This window comes from Poecile atricapillus, chromosome W (genome assembly GCF_030490865.1).
Source record: "Poecile atricapillus isolate bPoeAtr1 chromosome W, bPoeAtr1.hap1, whole genome shotgun sequence".
In the NCBI taxonomy this organism is placed as follows: Eukaryota; Metazoa; Chordata; class Aves; order Passeriformes; family Paridae; genus Poecile; species Poecile atricapillus.
In genome coordinates, this window is record NC_081288.1 from 61517932 (window position 1) to 61536528 (window position 18597).

General features: G+C 39.5%; 1 protein-coding gene across 4 annotated transcripts in view; it reads right to left on the bottom strand.

The window, feature by feature from the left end:
• LOC131592174 (copine-8) overlaps positions 1–18597 on the bottom strand; it is an 82582-nt gene that overhangs the window by 8538 nt on the left and 55447 nt on the right. For 3 of the 4 annotated variants that reach the window (XM_058863499.1, XM_058863501.1, XM_058863500.1), the window contains 4 exons: positions 17549–17595; positions 16714–16895; positions 14687–14814; positions 11654–11756 (listed from right to left, as the gene is read on the bottom strand). In XM_058863499.1, the coding sequence (XP_058719482.1) occupies positions 11654–11756; positions 14687–14814; positions 16714–16895; positions 17549–17595 (460 nt within the window). Of the gene's footprint in view, positions 1–11653; positions 11757–14686; positions 14815–16713; positions 16896–17548; positions 17596–18597 lie in introns of those variants that run through there. The other variant, XR_009280528.1, reaches the window with a different exon arrangement.

An 18597-nucleotide genomic window follows, 5' to 3' on the forward strand; every position in this document is an offset into this window, starting at 1 on the left:
TGAGTGATGTAAACTGTCTGCTCAAGTGGTACGAAACATCTTGGATGAAGATAGAAAGGTACATGACTATTTTATTTTTTCATCACCAAGACTTTGAATCATATAGGATGCTAATTAAAGACAACAAACTATGTTAGCATTTAATACTGACAACTAAGAGGACAAATTTCTCTCAGAAACTTTTATAAACTGACAGTAATTGCAAATATGTACCTGAAGCCATAAAATAGATAGCCTTCGAGAAATAATGGGTTAAAACATAGAATGTGAAGCATTTGAAGAAAGTATAGCATTTAGGAAACACCCGGAGCAATAAATTGGCTAGGACTAGGAACACAATGACAAGAGAGGAAGATAAGGATAGAAACCACCGGACAAAGCATACTTCGAGCCAAAGCTAAAGCATGCCTAATGCCAATATGTCAAGTTGACCCTAGGAGCCTGGCCAAAGCTTAGGAACTCAGCCAACTACACCGGGAATGGACCAAATTTGGAGAGAAGTTCAAAAGTTTAAGGAGGAAGACTCCTCGAAGACCCTCGCCCACGATGAAGGCCGACCGGAACGACCCCCGAAAAGATCCTCAAAACAGAAGTTTCCGCCCACGCTCCGCCTACGGCACGCCCCATATGAATATGCATAGACATGATGTAATCCCAAACCTAAAACTGTATAAAAAGCACGCTTTTGCTGTAAGACTTTGGAAAACTCCCTTTAGAGATTTCCCCAACGTGCACGTTGCTAATAAAATACCTCCTGTCTATCTGACTTAAACTGCGTCTCTTAGACAGTTATTTATCGCCTGTTGGGGCAAAATTCGGCATCAGTTCTGGCGACCCAGATGGGACAAAACAGGAGACCCAGACTTTGAGGGGTTCCCTCCGAGGAGCCGGTCCGGGGCCGGGATCCTCTGGGGCCCCTGACGGATTTTTGTCAAGAAGAGACTCCCCTCTCGGACCAGCGCTCCTCGGCAGAGGAAGGATTCCCTGCATCTCCTGCTCCAATTAAGAGGTATTTTTAATTGTTTATTGGTTTTGGTGTAAAGCGCTTTATTGAGACACGGGGGTCAGACGTGACCACCGAAGGGTAAACCAGGGGACGCCCTGGTAAAAATCCCTAATTGGTACCATTTGTGTTCGATATCTCGGACATCATAGGTTTTGGTACCATTGGTGTTTGTCCCTAATTGGTACCATTTGTGTTCGATATCTCGGACATCATAGGTTTTGGTACCATTGGTGTTTGTCCCTAATTGGTACCATTTGTGTTCGATATCTCGAACATCATAGGTTTTGGTACCATTGGTGTTTGTATGTGTTTTGTGTCATAGATTTTGGTACCATTGGTGTTTGTATGTGTTTTGTGTCATAGGTTTTGGTACCATTGGTGTTTGTATGTGTTTTGTGTCATAAGTTTTGGTACCATTGGTGTTTGTATGTGTTTTGTGTCATAGGTTTTGGTACCATTGGTGTTTGTATGTGTTTTGTGTGTTCGTTTTGTGTGTTTGTTGCAAAGTTTTATAAGAGACATCTTGTCACTCTTGTGCTGTCTACATGCCTTGATTTTGGGAAGCCGGTACCTCACAGTTTGTGAGCGATTTTTTTGTGACCAAACCTAGTAAAATAATTTTATTTTATAAGTGTGTTGTATGTGAGGGTGAGTGAGACGCAGCGTAGCTGCGAAGCGAGAGGGAGTCCTGCTCCGCATTTCCTGTTCTTCGCGAGAAGCCAGGTCGGAAACGGACGAAGCGATTGAGATTGTGTGCATGAAGTGTTAAAATATATCAGCATATCGTGGTTGCGAGAGAGGGACTGTTTCGGTTAACAGAAAACGCAGATACAGGGGATAGTCATGGGAGGTCAACAGAGTAAGGACGTAAATATGAAAACCCCTTTAGGGTGCATCCTAAAGCATTAGAAGGACCTGGGAGGGAGTCCGGGGTTAGAAGGAGGGCAGCCCATTAAAATCAGGGATTTACGGGAGGAAAAACAGCCCTCAGGGACTAGATAGTCCACAGGGGTCAGGGAGCTACATGAATGCTGACAGCCCACCCAGACTGGAAGTTGAGGGGGAGGAAGGCAGTGGGTCAGAAGCAGAGAGCCGAAGGGAGACACGTAGCATACCCGAGCTCAGTCCATATGGAGATAACAACACCTCCAGAAACGGAGGCGTCTGTAGAATAGAAACCAGTACACCAAAGACTGGGGATAAAAGCAATTCACCGGGAGGCGACGTCCCTAAATTGAGATACAGCGAGAAGAATGATAATGAGACATGCGAAAGGGAGGCAGAGAGTAACTCACAGAAACTGAACATAGTAATTCAGATAGAGGATAAGAGAAGTGGAGGGGGAGCAGAGGATGAGAGGAACCGCAGCCCGGGACAGGATAAGAGCTGGCAGATACAAAAGAGGCGACAGACGCAGGATGAGAATCAGATGGATTGTGTGATAGAGATAGGAGAAGAAAATGAAGAGCAGGAAGGGGGAAAGAAGAAAGAGAAGAGAAAGAATAGGGAAGGCATTGAGGCACAAGAAGAAAATCCCGGGGAGGGGACCAGTCACTCGTATTACACCAGATCTGTGGCACGGAGAGAAGCAAAGCAAGGAGAGAAAGGGAATCACACGATAGCTCCTCTCCGACAAGTTATGCCAATAGTAGAAGAAAAGACTAGAGTAAAAGTGCCATTCTCGACGAGTGATTTGAACGATTGGAGGGATGAAGCAAGGAACTTCAGGAGGAATCCAGAGGGAGTAGCAAAGAGGTTTGAACTAATGGCAAAGAACTTAGATATTGATTGGGAAGATATAGAAGTGATGTTGTCAGAGTTGACAGATACGGAAAGAGAACTCGTATTGGAAACGGGGAGGCGACATGCCCAACTATTATCGGGGAGACTAGAAGATAATTTTCCCAGCAGTAAACCAGAGTGGGACCCGGGCAACGCGGAACACTATCAACGGCTAGTGCAGTATAGAGCTAGGGGAGGGTAAAAAAGAATTAGACTTTTTGATTGATACGGGAGCAACCTTTTCGGTTTTAAATCAAGAATTTGTACCTAAAAGTGATGAATTTGTACAAGTTGTGAGAGCAACAGGCCAACCAGAAAAAGCTTACTTTTTGAAACCCATTAAATACAAAATTGAGAAGCAAATGAGAATTCATCAGTTCTTGTATTTACCAAATTCACCAAAACCCCTACTAGGGAGAGACTTATTGAAGAACTTGGGGGCTGTAATAAAGTTTAACAAAGATCAATTAGAGTTTCAAGTAAATAAAGAACAACTGATTACAGCTTTAAGCCTAACGATCAGTTGTGTAGAGCCTAAACCTGAAAGCCACAATTTCGAGCAAATCCTGAGCAAGGCGTACCCATTGGTGTGGGCTACTGATATACCTGGAAAATCAAAACAAGCAGCACCGATTGTCGTTGAACTTAAAGCTGGGACAAAACCGGTGAGAAAAAAAAACAATACCCTCTGAGGATAGAAAATAGGAAAGGGATTGAGCCCACGATCAGAAGGTTTATGGAATTGGGGTTATTGGTAGAATGCGAATCAGATTTTAATACACCAATCCTGCCAGTCAAGAAACCTAATGGAACCTATAAGTTAGTCCAGGATTTGAGAGCAGTAAATGAAATAACTAAGGCATTGCATCCGGTAGTTGCTAACCCATACACGCTTTTGACCAGACTGAAGGAGAATTTGACCTGGTTCACCGTATTAGATTTAAAAGACGCGTTCTTTTGCCTCCCCTTAGCTCTCGAGAGTCAAAGGATTTTTGCCTTCGAGTGAGAATCTGTAGACAGTGGAAGAAAGACCCAACTCACCTGGACAGTGTTGCCCCAAGGGTGGTGCAATTCCCCTACGGTTTTTGGGAATCAGTTAGCCAAGGAACTAGAACAGTGGGAAAGGCCGCTGGGAGATGGCACCCTTCTGCAGTACGTAGACGACCTCCTAATAGCAACAGCGACAGAGGAAGAATGCATTAAATAGACTATTTCCTTGCTGAATTTCCTGGGTTTAAGTGGATATCGAGTCTCTCGACAGAAAGCACAGCTGGTACAGAAACAAGTGGTGTACCTGGGATACGAAGTCTCCAAAGGACAGCGATCCCTGGGAGCAGCTAGGAAAGAGGCCATCTGCCAGATGCCCAAACCAGAGACGGTGAGAGATCTGCGTGCCTTTTTAGGGATGACAAGTTGGTGTCAGCTATGGATCTACTCGTACGAGATACTTGCTAAACCACTGTATGATTTGTTGAAGGGGACTAAGAACATCCTAGTTTAGACTCCCGAGGCAGAAGAAGCCTTCAAGAAGCTGAAAATGAAACTAATGAGAGCACCAGCCTTAGGTCTCCCAGATGTATCAAAACCATTCTGGCTGTTCTCCCACGAACGACAAGGGATAGCCTTAGGAGTCCTAGCACAGCAGCTGAGACCACACAAGAGAGCTGTGGCCTACTTCTCTAAGCGATTAGATGAAGTAAGTAAAAGATGGCCAAGCTGTCTGAGGGCAGTGGCCGCAGTGATAATTAACATAGAAGAGGCCAGGAAGCTCACGCTGAGCCAAAAGGTAACTGTACTAGTATCCCACACCGTGTCGGCTGTGCTGGAACAGAAAGGCAACCATTGGTTGTCGCCTTCCAGATTCCTAAAATACCAGGCCGTTCTGGCTGAATCAGATGATGTAACCATTCAGGTAACTAACATTGTAAACCCAGCTTCATTTCTAGAAAGAAGAGCCCCGGCAGAACCCATCGAACACAACTGCCTGGAAACAATTGAAGCTGTCTATTCCAGTCGCCCGGACCTCAAAGAAGAGCCGTTCGAAGATGCGGACAACTGGTTCTCGGATGGCAGCAGCTTCGTGAAGCAAAGAGTAAGAATGGCTGGTTATGCAGTCACTACTACAGAAAAGGTAATTGAGTCGAACCCCTTGCCCACAGGAACTTCAGCCCAGAAGGCAGAACTGATAGCTCTGACTCGAGCTCTGGAATTGGCAAAGAACATGCAAATCAATATATGGACAGACTCTAAATATGCCTTTTCTATTGTACATGCTCATGGGGCCATCTGGAAAGAAAGAGGACTGTTGACTACACAAGGAAAAACAGTTAAACATGCAGAAGAGGTTCTGCGATTGCTAGAGGCGGTCCAACTCCCAGCTCAAGTGGCCATAATGCATTGTAAGGGACATCTGAAAGGCAATACTATTCCAGAAATAGGAAATAAAAAGGCAGATACAGAGGCCAAATTGGCTGCCACAAGGTCTAGGGAAGTGGAAATAACGGCCCTAATACCAGGAGACCTAGATATCAGTATCAAGCCAGATTACCAAGAATCAGACCATAGATGAATTCAAAGAAATAAGGGCAAGATATTAGAAAATGGTTGGGGTCAATTGGAAACAGGACAGTTAGTAGTACCAGGAAATGTGATGTGGCAGTTTGTAAAAGCAGAACATGAGAAGGCCCATTGGGGTTTAGATCCGCTTTACCAATATTTGCAAACCAGGATAGCAGGACCGAAATTATTTACTACTATAAAGCACGTAACATCCCAGTGTGAACGGTGCCTGAAAAATAACCCGAATACAGAAACCAAAATACACCAAGGAGCCATAAGTCGAGGTAAATTCCCAAGTGAAGTATGGCAAATTGATTTTTCTGAGCTCCCAAGAAAAGGGGAGTTTCGATATTTGTTAGTATTAACTGATACATTTTCTGGGTGGCCTGAAGCATTCCCTTGCAAGACAAACAGGAAAGAGAAGTGACCAAAATACTGTTGAATGAAATCATTCCGCGGTTTGGGGTACCGAAGAGTATTTCCTCGGATAGGGGTACACACTTCTGTGCGAAAGTAGTGAGAGCAATAAGCAAAGCATTACAAATCAAATGGCAATTACATACACCTTATCATCCACAGGCCAGTGGACAAGTAGAAAAAATGAATCATCTTATTAAGCAGCAAATTGCCAAAATATGCCAAGAGACTAATTTGCAATGGTATCAAGCCTTGCCTATTGCTCTGCTGAGGCTGAGAGTCAAACCAAGGTCAAAAGAAAAGCTAAGCCCATTCGAAATCCTGTATGGTAGACCTTATGCTATGCAAGTTGTAAACGGAGATGCCATAGGCCAAATCGGTAACCAGTACATTTATGATTATGTAATTACAGTAAAGAAACAATTAGATAAGAATGCTACCGTGGTGATAGAGCACCAACCTAAACAACCTGATTGTAAATTGCATCCGTTTAATCCCGGTGATTAAGTGTATGTTAAGAATCTTTTAGGAAAACCCCTACAAGAGAAGTGGGAGGGACCTTTCCAAGTGCTGCTGACTACCTTCACCGCGGTCCGGATCAAGGGGCGACCTACGTGAATTCATTACTCGCGGGTCAAGAAAGCTCCAGAGAGTAAACAAGAGGAACGGACATCATGATCTTGACTTCACCACAGGCCCTTTCAACCCTGATCGTTGGACTCTCGATAAGTATAGTTCTTCCCCAAGACTCTGCCCCAATAGACCCATGGTCTCACGCACACCAGTGTATTCACCCGGAATGGAGAGCGAAGGGACCCTATTTCGAGGTATATGCCCTACGTAACAATCAGCCATACGCAAGTAAATTATGGCATCAACCTTCCATGGTAGCGTACAAGGGAGACCAAATCCAAATTGAGTGTCGAGAGCTTGACTCAGTGGAAGGAAAAACAAGGCAGCTAGTATTAACAATTCGATCCTTGAGAAAATCAGCATCCGAACATAACCTAATTACCTTTAGTCCGGTGAAAATAGGCAAGCCCACTATTTAGAGGCAGCAAAAGGGCCCAATTTCATGTCGGTGGAGTAATTTCCGGGAAGATCCAACCGGATCACAGCCCCAAAACACAGTAATTTATAGAAAAGATTCGCTTAGGGAGCTGCGTCCTCAAAACATAACCCTTAACCCTCACCCTCTTCTTTTTCCTGCGGAAAAGATCGTGGCATCTGGTGGTCCCGAGGAAGAAAAGGCACGGTGTGAGATAGCATTTAGATTAGATCAATCGATGTCGTTCATATGCGAAAGACAGTTGAAGATACCGGAACAAAGTCTTAGCCTAGAGGGGGTCCCTGGTGGGCATGCTGTTAAATATAAGGTGGCACTATCGGAAGACGTGATCTCCTTATATCCAAATCTAGACTTGCCCCAAGAAATCACTCCACCAGCGGAATGCAAAGTAGTGCACAATTTAACCTTTGTAGGGCCTCAAGTGATAAAGAAATCTAATGAACTAAAATTATTATTGGATCCCACTTATTCCCTGAAAAAAGTGCAGATAAATATACATGCCGATGTTACGCATCTGCAGAAAGATTGCCGACCATTTGTACAGCAAAGCCTTAAGAGATGGAATGCATAGTTAGCAACTAGGTCCTATCACAGGCGGGCGCAAAGAGATATAAGTGGATGGGTTAGTACTAGATTTGGAATACTGAATGCAGTAGATCAAGAAGTATTAGTGAACAAATTGAGCACTGTCACAACCAACTTAAGAAAACTCAAAGTGCCGCTGAGTTCATCTATGCTTACATTAGCAGAAACACAATCGCTAGTAGTAAAATTACTAACCATGGTAACAAACCATACTGCAGAAGATTTTGTAAAGCTCGCTGATTACACAGGAGAACTTAGTAAAGACATTGCACTCGCTGTCCAATGCTCTCAGACACAACAGTGGGTACAATCAGTAGCGGCAGGAATAATGAGAAAAAGAACGTCAGGTATATTACCTCAAAAACTAAGAGAAACAATATTAAAAGACAATCATACTACACAATTCGAGAAGGACCATCAAGCCTGGTGGCAGTTAGTAAATTTCACTTATGAACCTCAACAGGAACATATCGAAGCTTATGTCCTCACCATCAGTGCGGCAGAGAAAAGAGCTATTTTTCCTATCCTCACCTTAGAGACAATACAACAAGATGTCATTGTCAAGCCAATAGATCACAATGTTTGAGCCAGTTATGATTATATCAAAAATAAGTAGCAATGGGTTAGCACAGAAGCATGTATTCCTAGAGGACAGCTAAGCTATGTTTGCGAAAACGCTGTAGTAAAAGCAGAAGATTTATGCTTAGATGCTGAAAATAGAGTGTGCACCTTTGAAGTGCTTTTGCATAATAGAACACAGTCACAAGTTTACTATATAGGGAATGGGTGTGCTTGCGTACGGACAGCCTGTGACAATGTCACTATAGATAATTGCCAAGAGGAAACTAACAATACTAACTTTTGTGTGTGCAACTTTACCAAAATAGTAAGTTGCAATTTTCATTATACTGTCCCAATAACTACTCAACAGCTACTTAACACAGATTTTAACCTGTATCGAGAAATACCAGAGTTGCAAATAAGGATGGATGTCAAAATTCTCAAAGCAATGCTCGCACACCCTAAAGTAAAGAAATTAGTGCAAAGAGTGAATCAAACGACTAAACGGATGGTATGGCAAATAGAACATGATTCAGAAAGAATAAAGAATGTCCTCACCGAAGTAGAACAAGTAGGCCAACATCATTGGTGAGATATCTTCACAAGATTTTCCCCAACAGCTACACAGGTTTTCAATTACCTGGTGCACCCAATGATATTAGTAGTTGTAGCCCTGTTGGTCTTAACTTTCACCAATATTTTTATGTAGTGGAAGCTAAAGATCATAATGAAAAAGACCCAAATGGTTTGGGCTATAGTACGAGCGCATCAGCGCTCTTAGGATCAGACCTTGACGAAAGAATTCGTAAGTCATAAGAAAGGGGGGAATGAAGCCATAAAATAGATAGCCTTCGAGAAATAATGGGTTAAAACATAGAATGTGAAGCATTTGAAGAAAGTATAGCATTTAGGAAACACCCGGAGCAATAAATTGGCTAGGACTAGGAACACAATGACAAGAGAGGAAGATAAGGATAGAAACCACCGGACAAAGCATACTTCGAGCCAAAGCTAAAGCATGCCTAATGCCAATATGTCAAGTTGACCCTAGGAGCCTGGCCAAAGCTTAGGAACTCAGCCAACTACACCGGGAATGGACCAAATTTGGAGAGAAGTTCAAAAGTTTAAGGAGGAAGACTCCTCGAAGACCCTCGCCCACGATGAAGGCCGACCGGAACGACCCCCGAAAAGATCCTCAAAACAGAAGTTTCCGCCCACGCTCCGCCTACGGCACGCCCCATATGAATATGCATAGACATGATGTAATCCCAAACCTAAAACTGTATAAAAAGCACGCTTTTGCTGTAAGACTTTGGAAAACTCCCTTTAGAGATTTCCCCAACGTGCACGTTGCTAATAAAATACCTCCTGTCTATCTGACTTAAACTGCGTCTCTTAGACAGTTATTTATCGCCTGTTGGGGCAAAATTCGGCATCATACCTAATAACAGTCTGACATTAATTTAAATGTGCTTTGCTGTTTCTTGATATTACACAGCTGCTTGCAACTATAGGACACTATTTTGTACATTGATCTTATGCCAATTTTTAAAAGAAAATAAATAAACTATTTGAACAATATGTATATTACATCTAAGTCATTAATGAAATTTTACTCTAGTCAATCATCCCGTGCCACAGACAAGCAAGATATAGAATTGGCCTGTGGTAAGATTTTTAATTTTACTTTATCTTTTTCATTCAAAGATGATATCTATCTTTCTCTGAATAAACTCTGTAAAATCTTTAAAATTACAAAGATGCTATCTTAAATACTGGACTCTCCTGCCCTGATAGTAGCATCAGTTTATAGAAATACTGTGAATCTGCCTCTGATGAAGAAGGTATCAACTAAAACCAAAGAACATTCAGCAAATGTCAGGGTTGACAACTTACTGAGATAATTCTGTTGTTTATTGAGATATTCTGATGTCTACAGTCATTTTAAACAATAAACAGGAGTATAAACTGGTCAAAAAAATCATAGATCTACACTTATCTCTTAGATCAGAACTTTCTGCTTTTCAGTTGCTTTCTAGAATGTTATTTCTTGATTGTAAAGAAAGTATCCTTTAAAGAGATTCCTACTCACAGAGACACAGAATTATGTGATACAATGAAATATGAAAGAGTAAGCGGCAAGGACAGCATAAAGACAGAGTTAAACTTTTGCATATAAACTTAAGTGTTGGCATTTCCTGAATGACAGCATAACCTTTAAACAGTTTGGTAAAACAGAATGTGCCTGACATATGTGCTGTAATGAGAAAGATGCCTAAAAGCACAATTAATGCTAAAAATTGAAATGTACTCTGATTTTTATACACATCAAGTTGCATTGGACATCATTGCCCTTTTTAGTATTATGGATATTATTAAGACTGAAAAAACTGCTATTGAATAGCATTTAATTAGTTCTGTCATGGTATGCTGTGCTCACACTACAAGAAATATGCAGAAAAATGAAGGCGTCTTCATAAAAAACCAAGAAGCAAATATTCCCAAACTTCCACTTATTTCAAGCTAACAACACATCTGCTGTGTCTCCAGATAGTTGTAGACCAACAGTCATTATTCCTTGAAATGAACAATGACTGAAAACAAGGTTTTTCTGTATGTCTTAGTGGCAAATGAATTAATCTAACAAGATACCAGCCAACTGCACTTGCTGGTCTCTTATGCACAGACTTTACATGGAAGGGTATCACAATCCAGAGCTGCTCTTTTTTTCTCCACTGAGCTTTTCTGTGACCTAAAAGTAGCTCATCTAAAAGAAATTGTTTCAAACTTCTAGGCTGGGCTAGAGAACGATTTTCCAAGATTATTACTATACAAATTCTGTGTGGGTGCTAAGTCAGAACAGTGGGGCAGGATTTTCATGGGCACCCCACAAATTGCAACAGTATAAAATCTCTACAGGTGGTACTGAAAGCGGGTCTTCCAAACTATGCCACCTAATTCTACACTATTCACTTGGACATGATGCTAAATTACTTTAATGTAGGCTTTTCGACTCATCACTTTGCTGTTAACTAGATCCATTGTGATATGTTAAAAACTATTGGTAGAGAACTTTTCCAGCCACATCTAGAAGTGTTTCTGTGTGTACTTCCATCTGAAATTTTCCATGCGCAAAAGCACAATAGCACCTGCTCATAATATCAAACATTACCTATACACATGGCAGTTTTGAAGAGAAAAACACTGAAAGTAAAGCAGAACGTAAGAAGTAAGGAACTTAAAGAGTTTTAGGGGACTGTTTTGAGGGAAATCAGGTAATTGGTATACTTTCCATTCAGGGTCAGAAATTTGGGGATGGTTTTTAAGAAGTGTGGGGATCAAAGCTGTCTGCAAGTATGAGATAGAAAAGAGTTCACTATGCAAAACTGCATGACGGGGTGTGCTTGAGGAAGGAAGAAGCAAAAAGTAGATGAGGAAAGTCATACAAACCTACAGTGTTAGAGACAAGAGTATAATTTACCACACAACACTACCTAATTAGCTTAAGTTCAACTTTTACTTACTTTCATCTTTATGCATAAAAAACTTCTCCCCTTCGGTAAAAATGGGTACTTACGGAACAACGCCAGTGCCTGAAGTATTAATCAATTCACTTTCTTGACTAAAATATGAATTTCTAGAAAGATAATTTTAACACTTTCAGTAAAACTTACATTCACTATGGATTCTTTTGTCTGAGCCATATCAGATATAACTCCATCTGTAACAATGAGAAGAACAAAATACTGGGAGCCGTCTTTTACTGAAGCAGCATACCTAAGGGAAGAAAAACCAACATTATAATAGTATAAAATTTAACTACCAAGGACTAACAAACATAACACAGTGAATTTCAAAAGTAAAGATATTCATAACTAAACCAGACATTCTACTTTTAAATGAGAGCAATGAAAAAACATAACTAATACACTATTGATAATCCGCATGTATTGCATCAATGAAAATGGGAAGCTGCATCACTACCAAAAAGAGCATGGACAGAATGTGCTTTATTGAATCACGAGATGTTAGAAAGCCTAAGGTGTTTAATAGGTATTACCTATGGGGAACATATGAAGGGTATACAATGGTTTGGTTTATAGAACAAATAAAACTTAACAGGAATCAACATGTTGCATATTTTTCTCCTTTTTTTCTTTCTTTCTCTTACAAATCTAGGTTACTTACTGTTGACCAGGATTGCAGATTTATAGTTCACATTTATGTGCACATTTATAAAATGGCTGAACATGCACCTGCAACCCTGGCTTAGATATTAATTTCTTTGCACCACCCGCACACGTCTTTTCCTTCAAGACTCAAGCTTCTCCATGTGATGTATAGGAATGCAAGATAAAATACACCCAGTGACATTCCCACCTCAGTCAAAGGACCCAAGAAGCAACTACTCTTTGAAAATGAGCAGCTTTTGAAGGTTTGCAATCCTGAAAGAGAGCGAGTCCAAACAGCCTCACTAAATTCATGGCCTGAACAGAATAACTTTTTTTTTTGTGGGAATTTGTTTGCTGCTTCACAGCCACTAACTTTTATGAAGGCTCTTGGTGCTGTGAAGTCAAAAAGTAGAACCTAGTGCAGTGAGTTTTACAGAGATTGGCAAGACCGACCATAGAGCACATTTTCACTGCCATGCAGAGACTTCTTTTATCTCACTTTTCCACAATGATTATAAACTTCAACGATGAGTGCACTGACAGGGTATGAGGAGAGAGTACAATAAACATTATTAGCCTATCTGAGCACTTAACACTGCCTACAGACCTACACTAAAGAAACAGAACAGAAATTTGGTTATTTCAATTTTTTCACAGACTAAAATGCTCCAAAGCCTTTTGCAAGAAAGATGTTATATCAGGAGAGGAAGTTGAATCTGCTGTAGTTTAGATAACTCTCTAACTGGGGAAAGGATAAAAAAAATCATTATCTGCCTAAAGAGTTTCCAAAGAATACCGAGATCACAACAGGATATTAATATCTGACATTGTTTACAGAGATTTCATTGGAGGCATTCTTTTAAGTACAAGGGATGTGGAAAGAAGAAATTTCTTTGAGGCTGAAGGTAGGTTCAAAGAGTAACTGTAGGGCAGTACCATGTCTGAGAGTCACAAGAATTATCAAGAAATTGAACCTTGAAGGAAAATGGTGTTACTGAGAACTGGACTGATACGTAGATTTCTCTAGGGATGATCATGTGATAAAAATCCTTGGGAAGACATACGTAGCTTTCCCACTACAATGTAATATGATTTGCTACCAGAAGGAACTCCCAAAGTTTGCAACAACTTGATATTTAGACAAAAGTTCAGTGGAAGGACTATTAATACTGGTGGACAGTTATTCTGTTATTCTGCAAAAGCTGGCAAATATTCCTGAAAAACAACTGGTGAGAAAAAGAACTAATTTTATGCCAGTGCTTTGATAACACTGGATCAAATATTTCAATTTTTGCAATGAACAGAAGGCTTGAGATAAATTGCCAAGTTCTGAGTCAGGCATCTCAGGTGCTATGACCAGTTCTGAAGAAACAGAAAGAGCCAGAAAGATTGTTGGGTTAGATTTCCAGATAATGTGGCTAATGCAGACACTGAGTGCCACATATACAGAAAACTGCTACTGAAGAGATCATGTCAAAGGAAAAGATTAAAGGAGACAGCTACTCTCAGATGACAAGCAGTGTAATATACGTGTACACAATTTTAATGGTATGAACTGAAGACAGAACAACTAACCCAAATGATAAATAGCTGAAATCAGCTTTCTAGCCATGCTAGGGGTCACAGAAAATTCTTAGCACCAAATAATTTGCAAATTATTTTCTGCTGGTCTGTAGAACTAACAACAGCAGACCAGATAGTATATAAACATCTCTTGCTATTAAAATTAGCTGTTTTGCAAGCTCATAAATAAACATTACCAGTACAATGATTTATACACTCCTACTTCTTTATTTTGTAACCAGTAGTTCTTTGTGTCTATAAATAAAATAAATCTGTTCAGCAATTCACCTAAGCCATATCACTTTTCTATATAAATTCATGGAAGTATTATACTGCCAAGGTCTTGAGCTCAAGATTATAAATCAACATCTTGTCTGCCAAAATAAGGCGACATTATCCTTCTAAAACTTTTTTATAAACACAGGAAGTTTTTTACTTTGAGGTGTTAGATGAGGTGCTGCATAACAGCACCATGGCTCCCCAATGATGACAGCTGTATCACTGCCTTAAAAGTACCTACTAGCTGGGAATTGTTGGCACAGGGAGACCTGGAAGATTTTTTTGACGTTTGGGACATTTAAAGATTAGAGAAACTACATATACCTAAAAAAACTAAGCTTATAAGAATTTTTGATAGATGCATGTATTTTCTATGAAGCAATAATTCTGTGCTCTAAAGGACAAAAAAAAGAACATGACATGACAAAAATTTTCTTTCCTTATGATTTCTGATCCTTATAATTTTGACTCAGGCTGGTCAACTGGATCACTTGTATTTCTTTTTAATCAGCAATTAAATTCTGCACAATACCAGCACATGGTCTTCAAACCTACAAGTCACAAGGTAATCATGGGACTGAACAAACAGAACAACCGTCAATAAATACCTTTCTCTGTAACTGTCAGCCTTTTATATGCAGTAGTTGTTCTGACACAAAGAAGTTTCTGCACAGCACCTGTTGTGACGCTTACCTGGCTACATGATTAATAACAGGAGCAAAGTTTGTTGGTCCATAAAGCTGTACAGATTTCAAACTCCTGTAGTATGCCTCCATTACACCATCAATTCCATGGCAGTATGGATTTTGAGGGTTTCCATTCTAATGAAAACAAGAGATGATTAATCACTATACGTAATTATGAAGTAAAAGTTATGTAGGTTAATGAACAGTACCCAGTGTACATTTTTAAAAGGTCAAGACCTAAGCATTCTATGATCTATGGAGAGATTTTACTACAAACGCCCGTATATCCTACATCTGCTTGTGAGTGTTAACTGCTGAGGTAAGGAAGTTCTACCAGCCTTAGCAGCCTGAATCAACTTAAACACCACCTTTGGTGTAATTAAATAGTCCTTCATACATGCAACGGTAACAGGCATTCCCCTGTGTGAATTTAAGGTACGAATTACAGGTCAGATGTACAACTGGAAGCATGTTTAGGAGCACAGCTCAGGCTCAATGATTTCTTCTTTTAAAAATGTGGGAAAAAAAAGAAATGGTAGTCAGACCCTGAGGTTCATACGCTTATGAGAGTGCAAGGTAAACAACAAACTCTTCATTGTTTTGGTCTGGTATTTCTGATTTGAAAAACTTATTTTTGACCTGGTATAAAAAAATTAAGAAAGGAATTTTCTCTTTGAGAGCCCATGAAAAGCCTGGTACTATAAACTCTTAGGGTAGGCATTTTACTATGAATCTCTGTAATGACTCTTTAATGAGGATACCTATTTACAGATGGTAATGCAAACATAAAAGCTGAATTCCAAACCAATGTCAGGCCAGGCAAATGATCTATGTAAGATTTCAAAACCTTTCAAATCATCCTACCCTCCTTCATATGCCAACTCCACACTGGCCTAGTGTGCTAGTACCTCATTCTGATGTAAAGTATACTTGTCTGAGCCTCTAGAAAACCAAAGGGGGTTTTTGACAGAATTTGTCTAAAACATTAAAAGAGAGAGCTGAAAACACTGCTTAGCATTATGTGGGAGACATCTATATATGCTTATATATGGAGGAAGGAAATACATACACACACACATATATATATGTGGTGCTTTTTCTTCTATAAAAGTATCACAATGGCTCATAAATTAACTGAATTAATTATAGAGAGATCCTTAAAACTGAAAGATGTATCAATATATTTGAATTTGCTATACAAAGTCTGCAATTTAAATGAGTATTTGCAATTGCACCTGTTTTAAATTATTATCTATGTGGAAAATCTTTCCCTGAGGTAAGGTACGTGGCAGTCTTTTGTAGCATAGGCTGACAGAAGAAATACACATCTACAGTCACCAATCTTCTGCCATGTCTTTGATGGTATCTGATTAGAACTCCCCTGATATACTGACATTTGCTGTAATTCTGACAACTTTATCCTACTCTGAGAAGAACAAAAACCTCAAAATAAGCAAGTAGATAAAATATCAATACTAATCACAAGCATCAGTTATACCAGATCAACGTTTCTGGCAAATCCTGGTAGATTTTAGGTTTGCAATTTAACTGATCCATGGACCAATCTCAGATTTGTTCTTATCAAATCATCTTTTAGTCCACTTAGATATCTCTGTGTCTCTGAACTAGCAGTCTGTAAAGATAGAGATCCCAGAAAATGAGACAGAATAAGAATAATAATGAATATTATCTTGGAATATGACTTGTTTGCTTCTTTAGAGAGATTAGCTTTAGTCTGAAGTCTTTAAAGCATCTGTTTCTCAAGCTGCTACAGCTGAGGTTAAAGATTATTACTTTTCTTTATTACAGTTTTTGGCCTACAGGGACTTCTTGACTCCAGATTTCTCTCCATAACTTCAAGTGAAGTAATTTCACCATGATGAAAAGTTTTGAAACAACTATTTATAGTCAGCATAGAAGACTTAGCACATTCTCTGTTCGTTACTTGTCCAGTAACTACTTAAGATTAGAACCTTAACTCCCAAAATTCTGTTGTAGTAGAGAAATTTAAAATATATGTATTTATTTACTTACCAGTGCAAATTCATGTGATACTCTTCCATCTGGAGGCAGTCTAGCCCCAAAACCTAGAGCTGGGAACATTTTATCACTATCATAGTCCTGAATTATTTCACCAACAGCTCTTAGTGCCATGCCATAAGCATTCAGCTGATAGGGATTCATGTAGTGCAGTGAAGTTGGCTGTGAAGGGTTACCTGTTGAAGCAAGGATCAGATTAACTTTAAAACGGAATCACAAATTTTTTCTCTTAAAAAATCAGAAGTTGCTTCAGGTAAAAATGCAGTGTTCTGAATAAATTTTAAAAGTAGTAGTTTTTTAGTAGCTCTAAATACGTATTAGCAGAAGTAGCTGCATTTCAGCATTAAAAGGGCAGCAAGAAACTTGTAGATTTGTGCAATTTACACACTTTTAAAGACAAAATTTACGAAGATACTATGACATTTTGAAAGCTTTGGAGAGGATCACAACTTATCTCTGCTTCACTCTACTTCAGCCTCACTCTACCTGGAACTATTTGGCCCTTCTTAATAGGTTCTTCTAAGTTTTCTCCCAGCAGCTATAAAAAAACGTCATCATCATCATCATAAACCTACACATATTACTACACATACTACAGATTTTTGAAAACTGCTTCTGGTTATTAAATTTTATCTGTAGCTTTTCCAACTTTTATCTGTTCTGTTTGTCCTGCATTCCTGCATAGGAATTGACCTCTCTTCTGTTGCTCAGCAAAATGGAATCCTGAGTCCAGGTGGTGCCAGCTGAATACTGTTACAAACACACACATATGCACACTTAAAACTGAACACAGCACAAACACACACAAGATGTTTATTTTTATTCTTACCATTGGAGGCTGTGAAATCAATAGCAACTGTGAAATTGATTTGGGTTCTGCAGAAAAAGCAAACACAGATTTTATTATTAGTTGTACTGCTATGCAGAAAAATAAACAAGAGTGGTAACATCATTTGCGGACAAACTGTAGGACACTGACTTTCTAATAGAGGAAATAAACACTGAAAATACACTTATATCAGGTTCAAGCCAAGGGCTACACAACACTAACTTATTAACATGCTGAAAACAGTTACTTGACTCCATCATTCTTTTTCTCACTGTTTTTAAAAAAAACCCTAAATAAATAATTAATAAGAACTTAACTCCATAAATATTATTAATTCCTTTTAACAGTAATACTGATTTTTCCTTGGACATATTTTAATCCTGATCATGCAAGATGTCCTCTCTCAGCTGAGGTGGAATACCCAAACACAGCAATGTGCCTTACGGATTCAGTAGATCACTACTACTTTAATTTAGTTGATATAGAAATACCTGATCTACTTGAAAGTGGACAGGTGATTTTATTTGCCCTATACTCCTATATATAGCACAAGAAATGAAGAAAGTATCTTAAAAGGAACAGTAATCTTCACCTCACAGCCATAGAGAGAGCAAAGTGAAACCTGTCATCTTTTAATATGAATTCCATCAGTACTGACATACATAAAGAAACAAATTAAGCCCAAATGTAGTTTTTGACTAGGCTTGATTTTAGTTTTATAAACAGTACACTGGAAGGAATCATGGACTTCCCCCTGTGGCTTCAGAATGACAACCAGCTGGTCTGTCAGCAGGGGGGAGCAGTTGAAGGTTTGAGGACCACTTACTGCACAGAACTCTACACCAGAGCTGTCAGAGTAACTAATTCTACCAAGAGGCTGCATCCTCTCCATGGTATCTAAAACCCCAATGTCACTTACAATTTCCCCTTTGCACAGGCTTGTTGAGCCAAATGCTGCTACAGCATGACAAAGATTTTTCAGATAAAGTCTCTTCAATATCTTCCTCTTACATAGTTTTATTACTCCTTGATAGTCTCCAAGGATACAA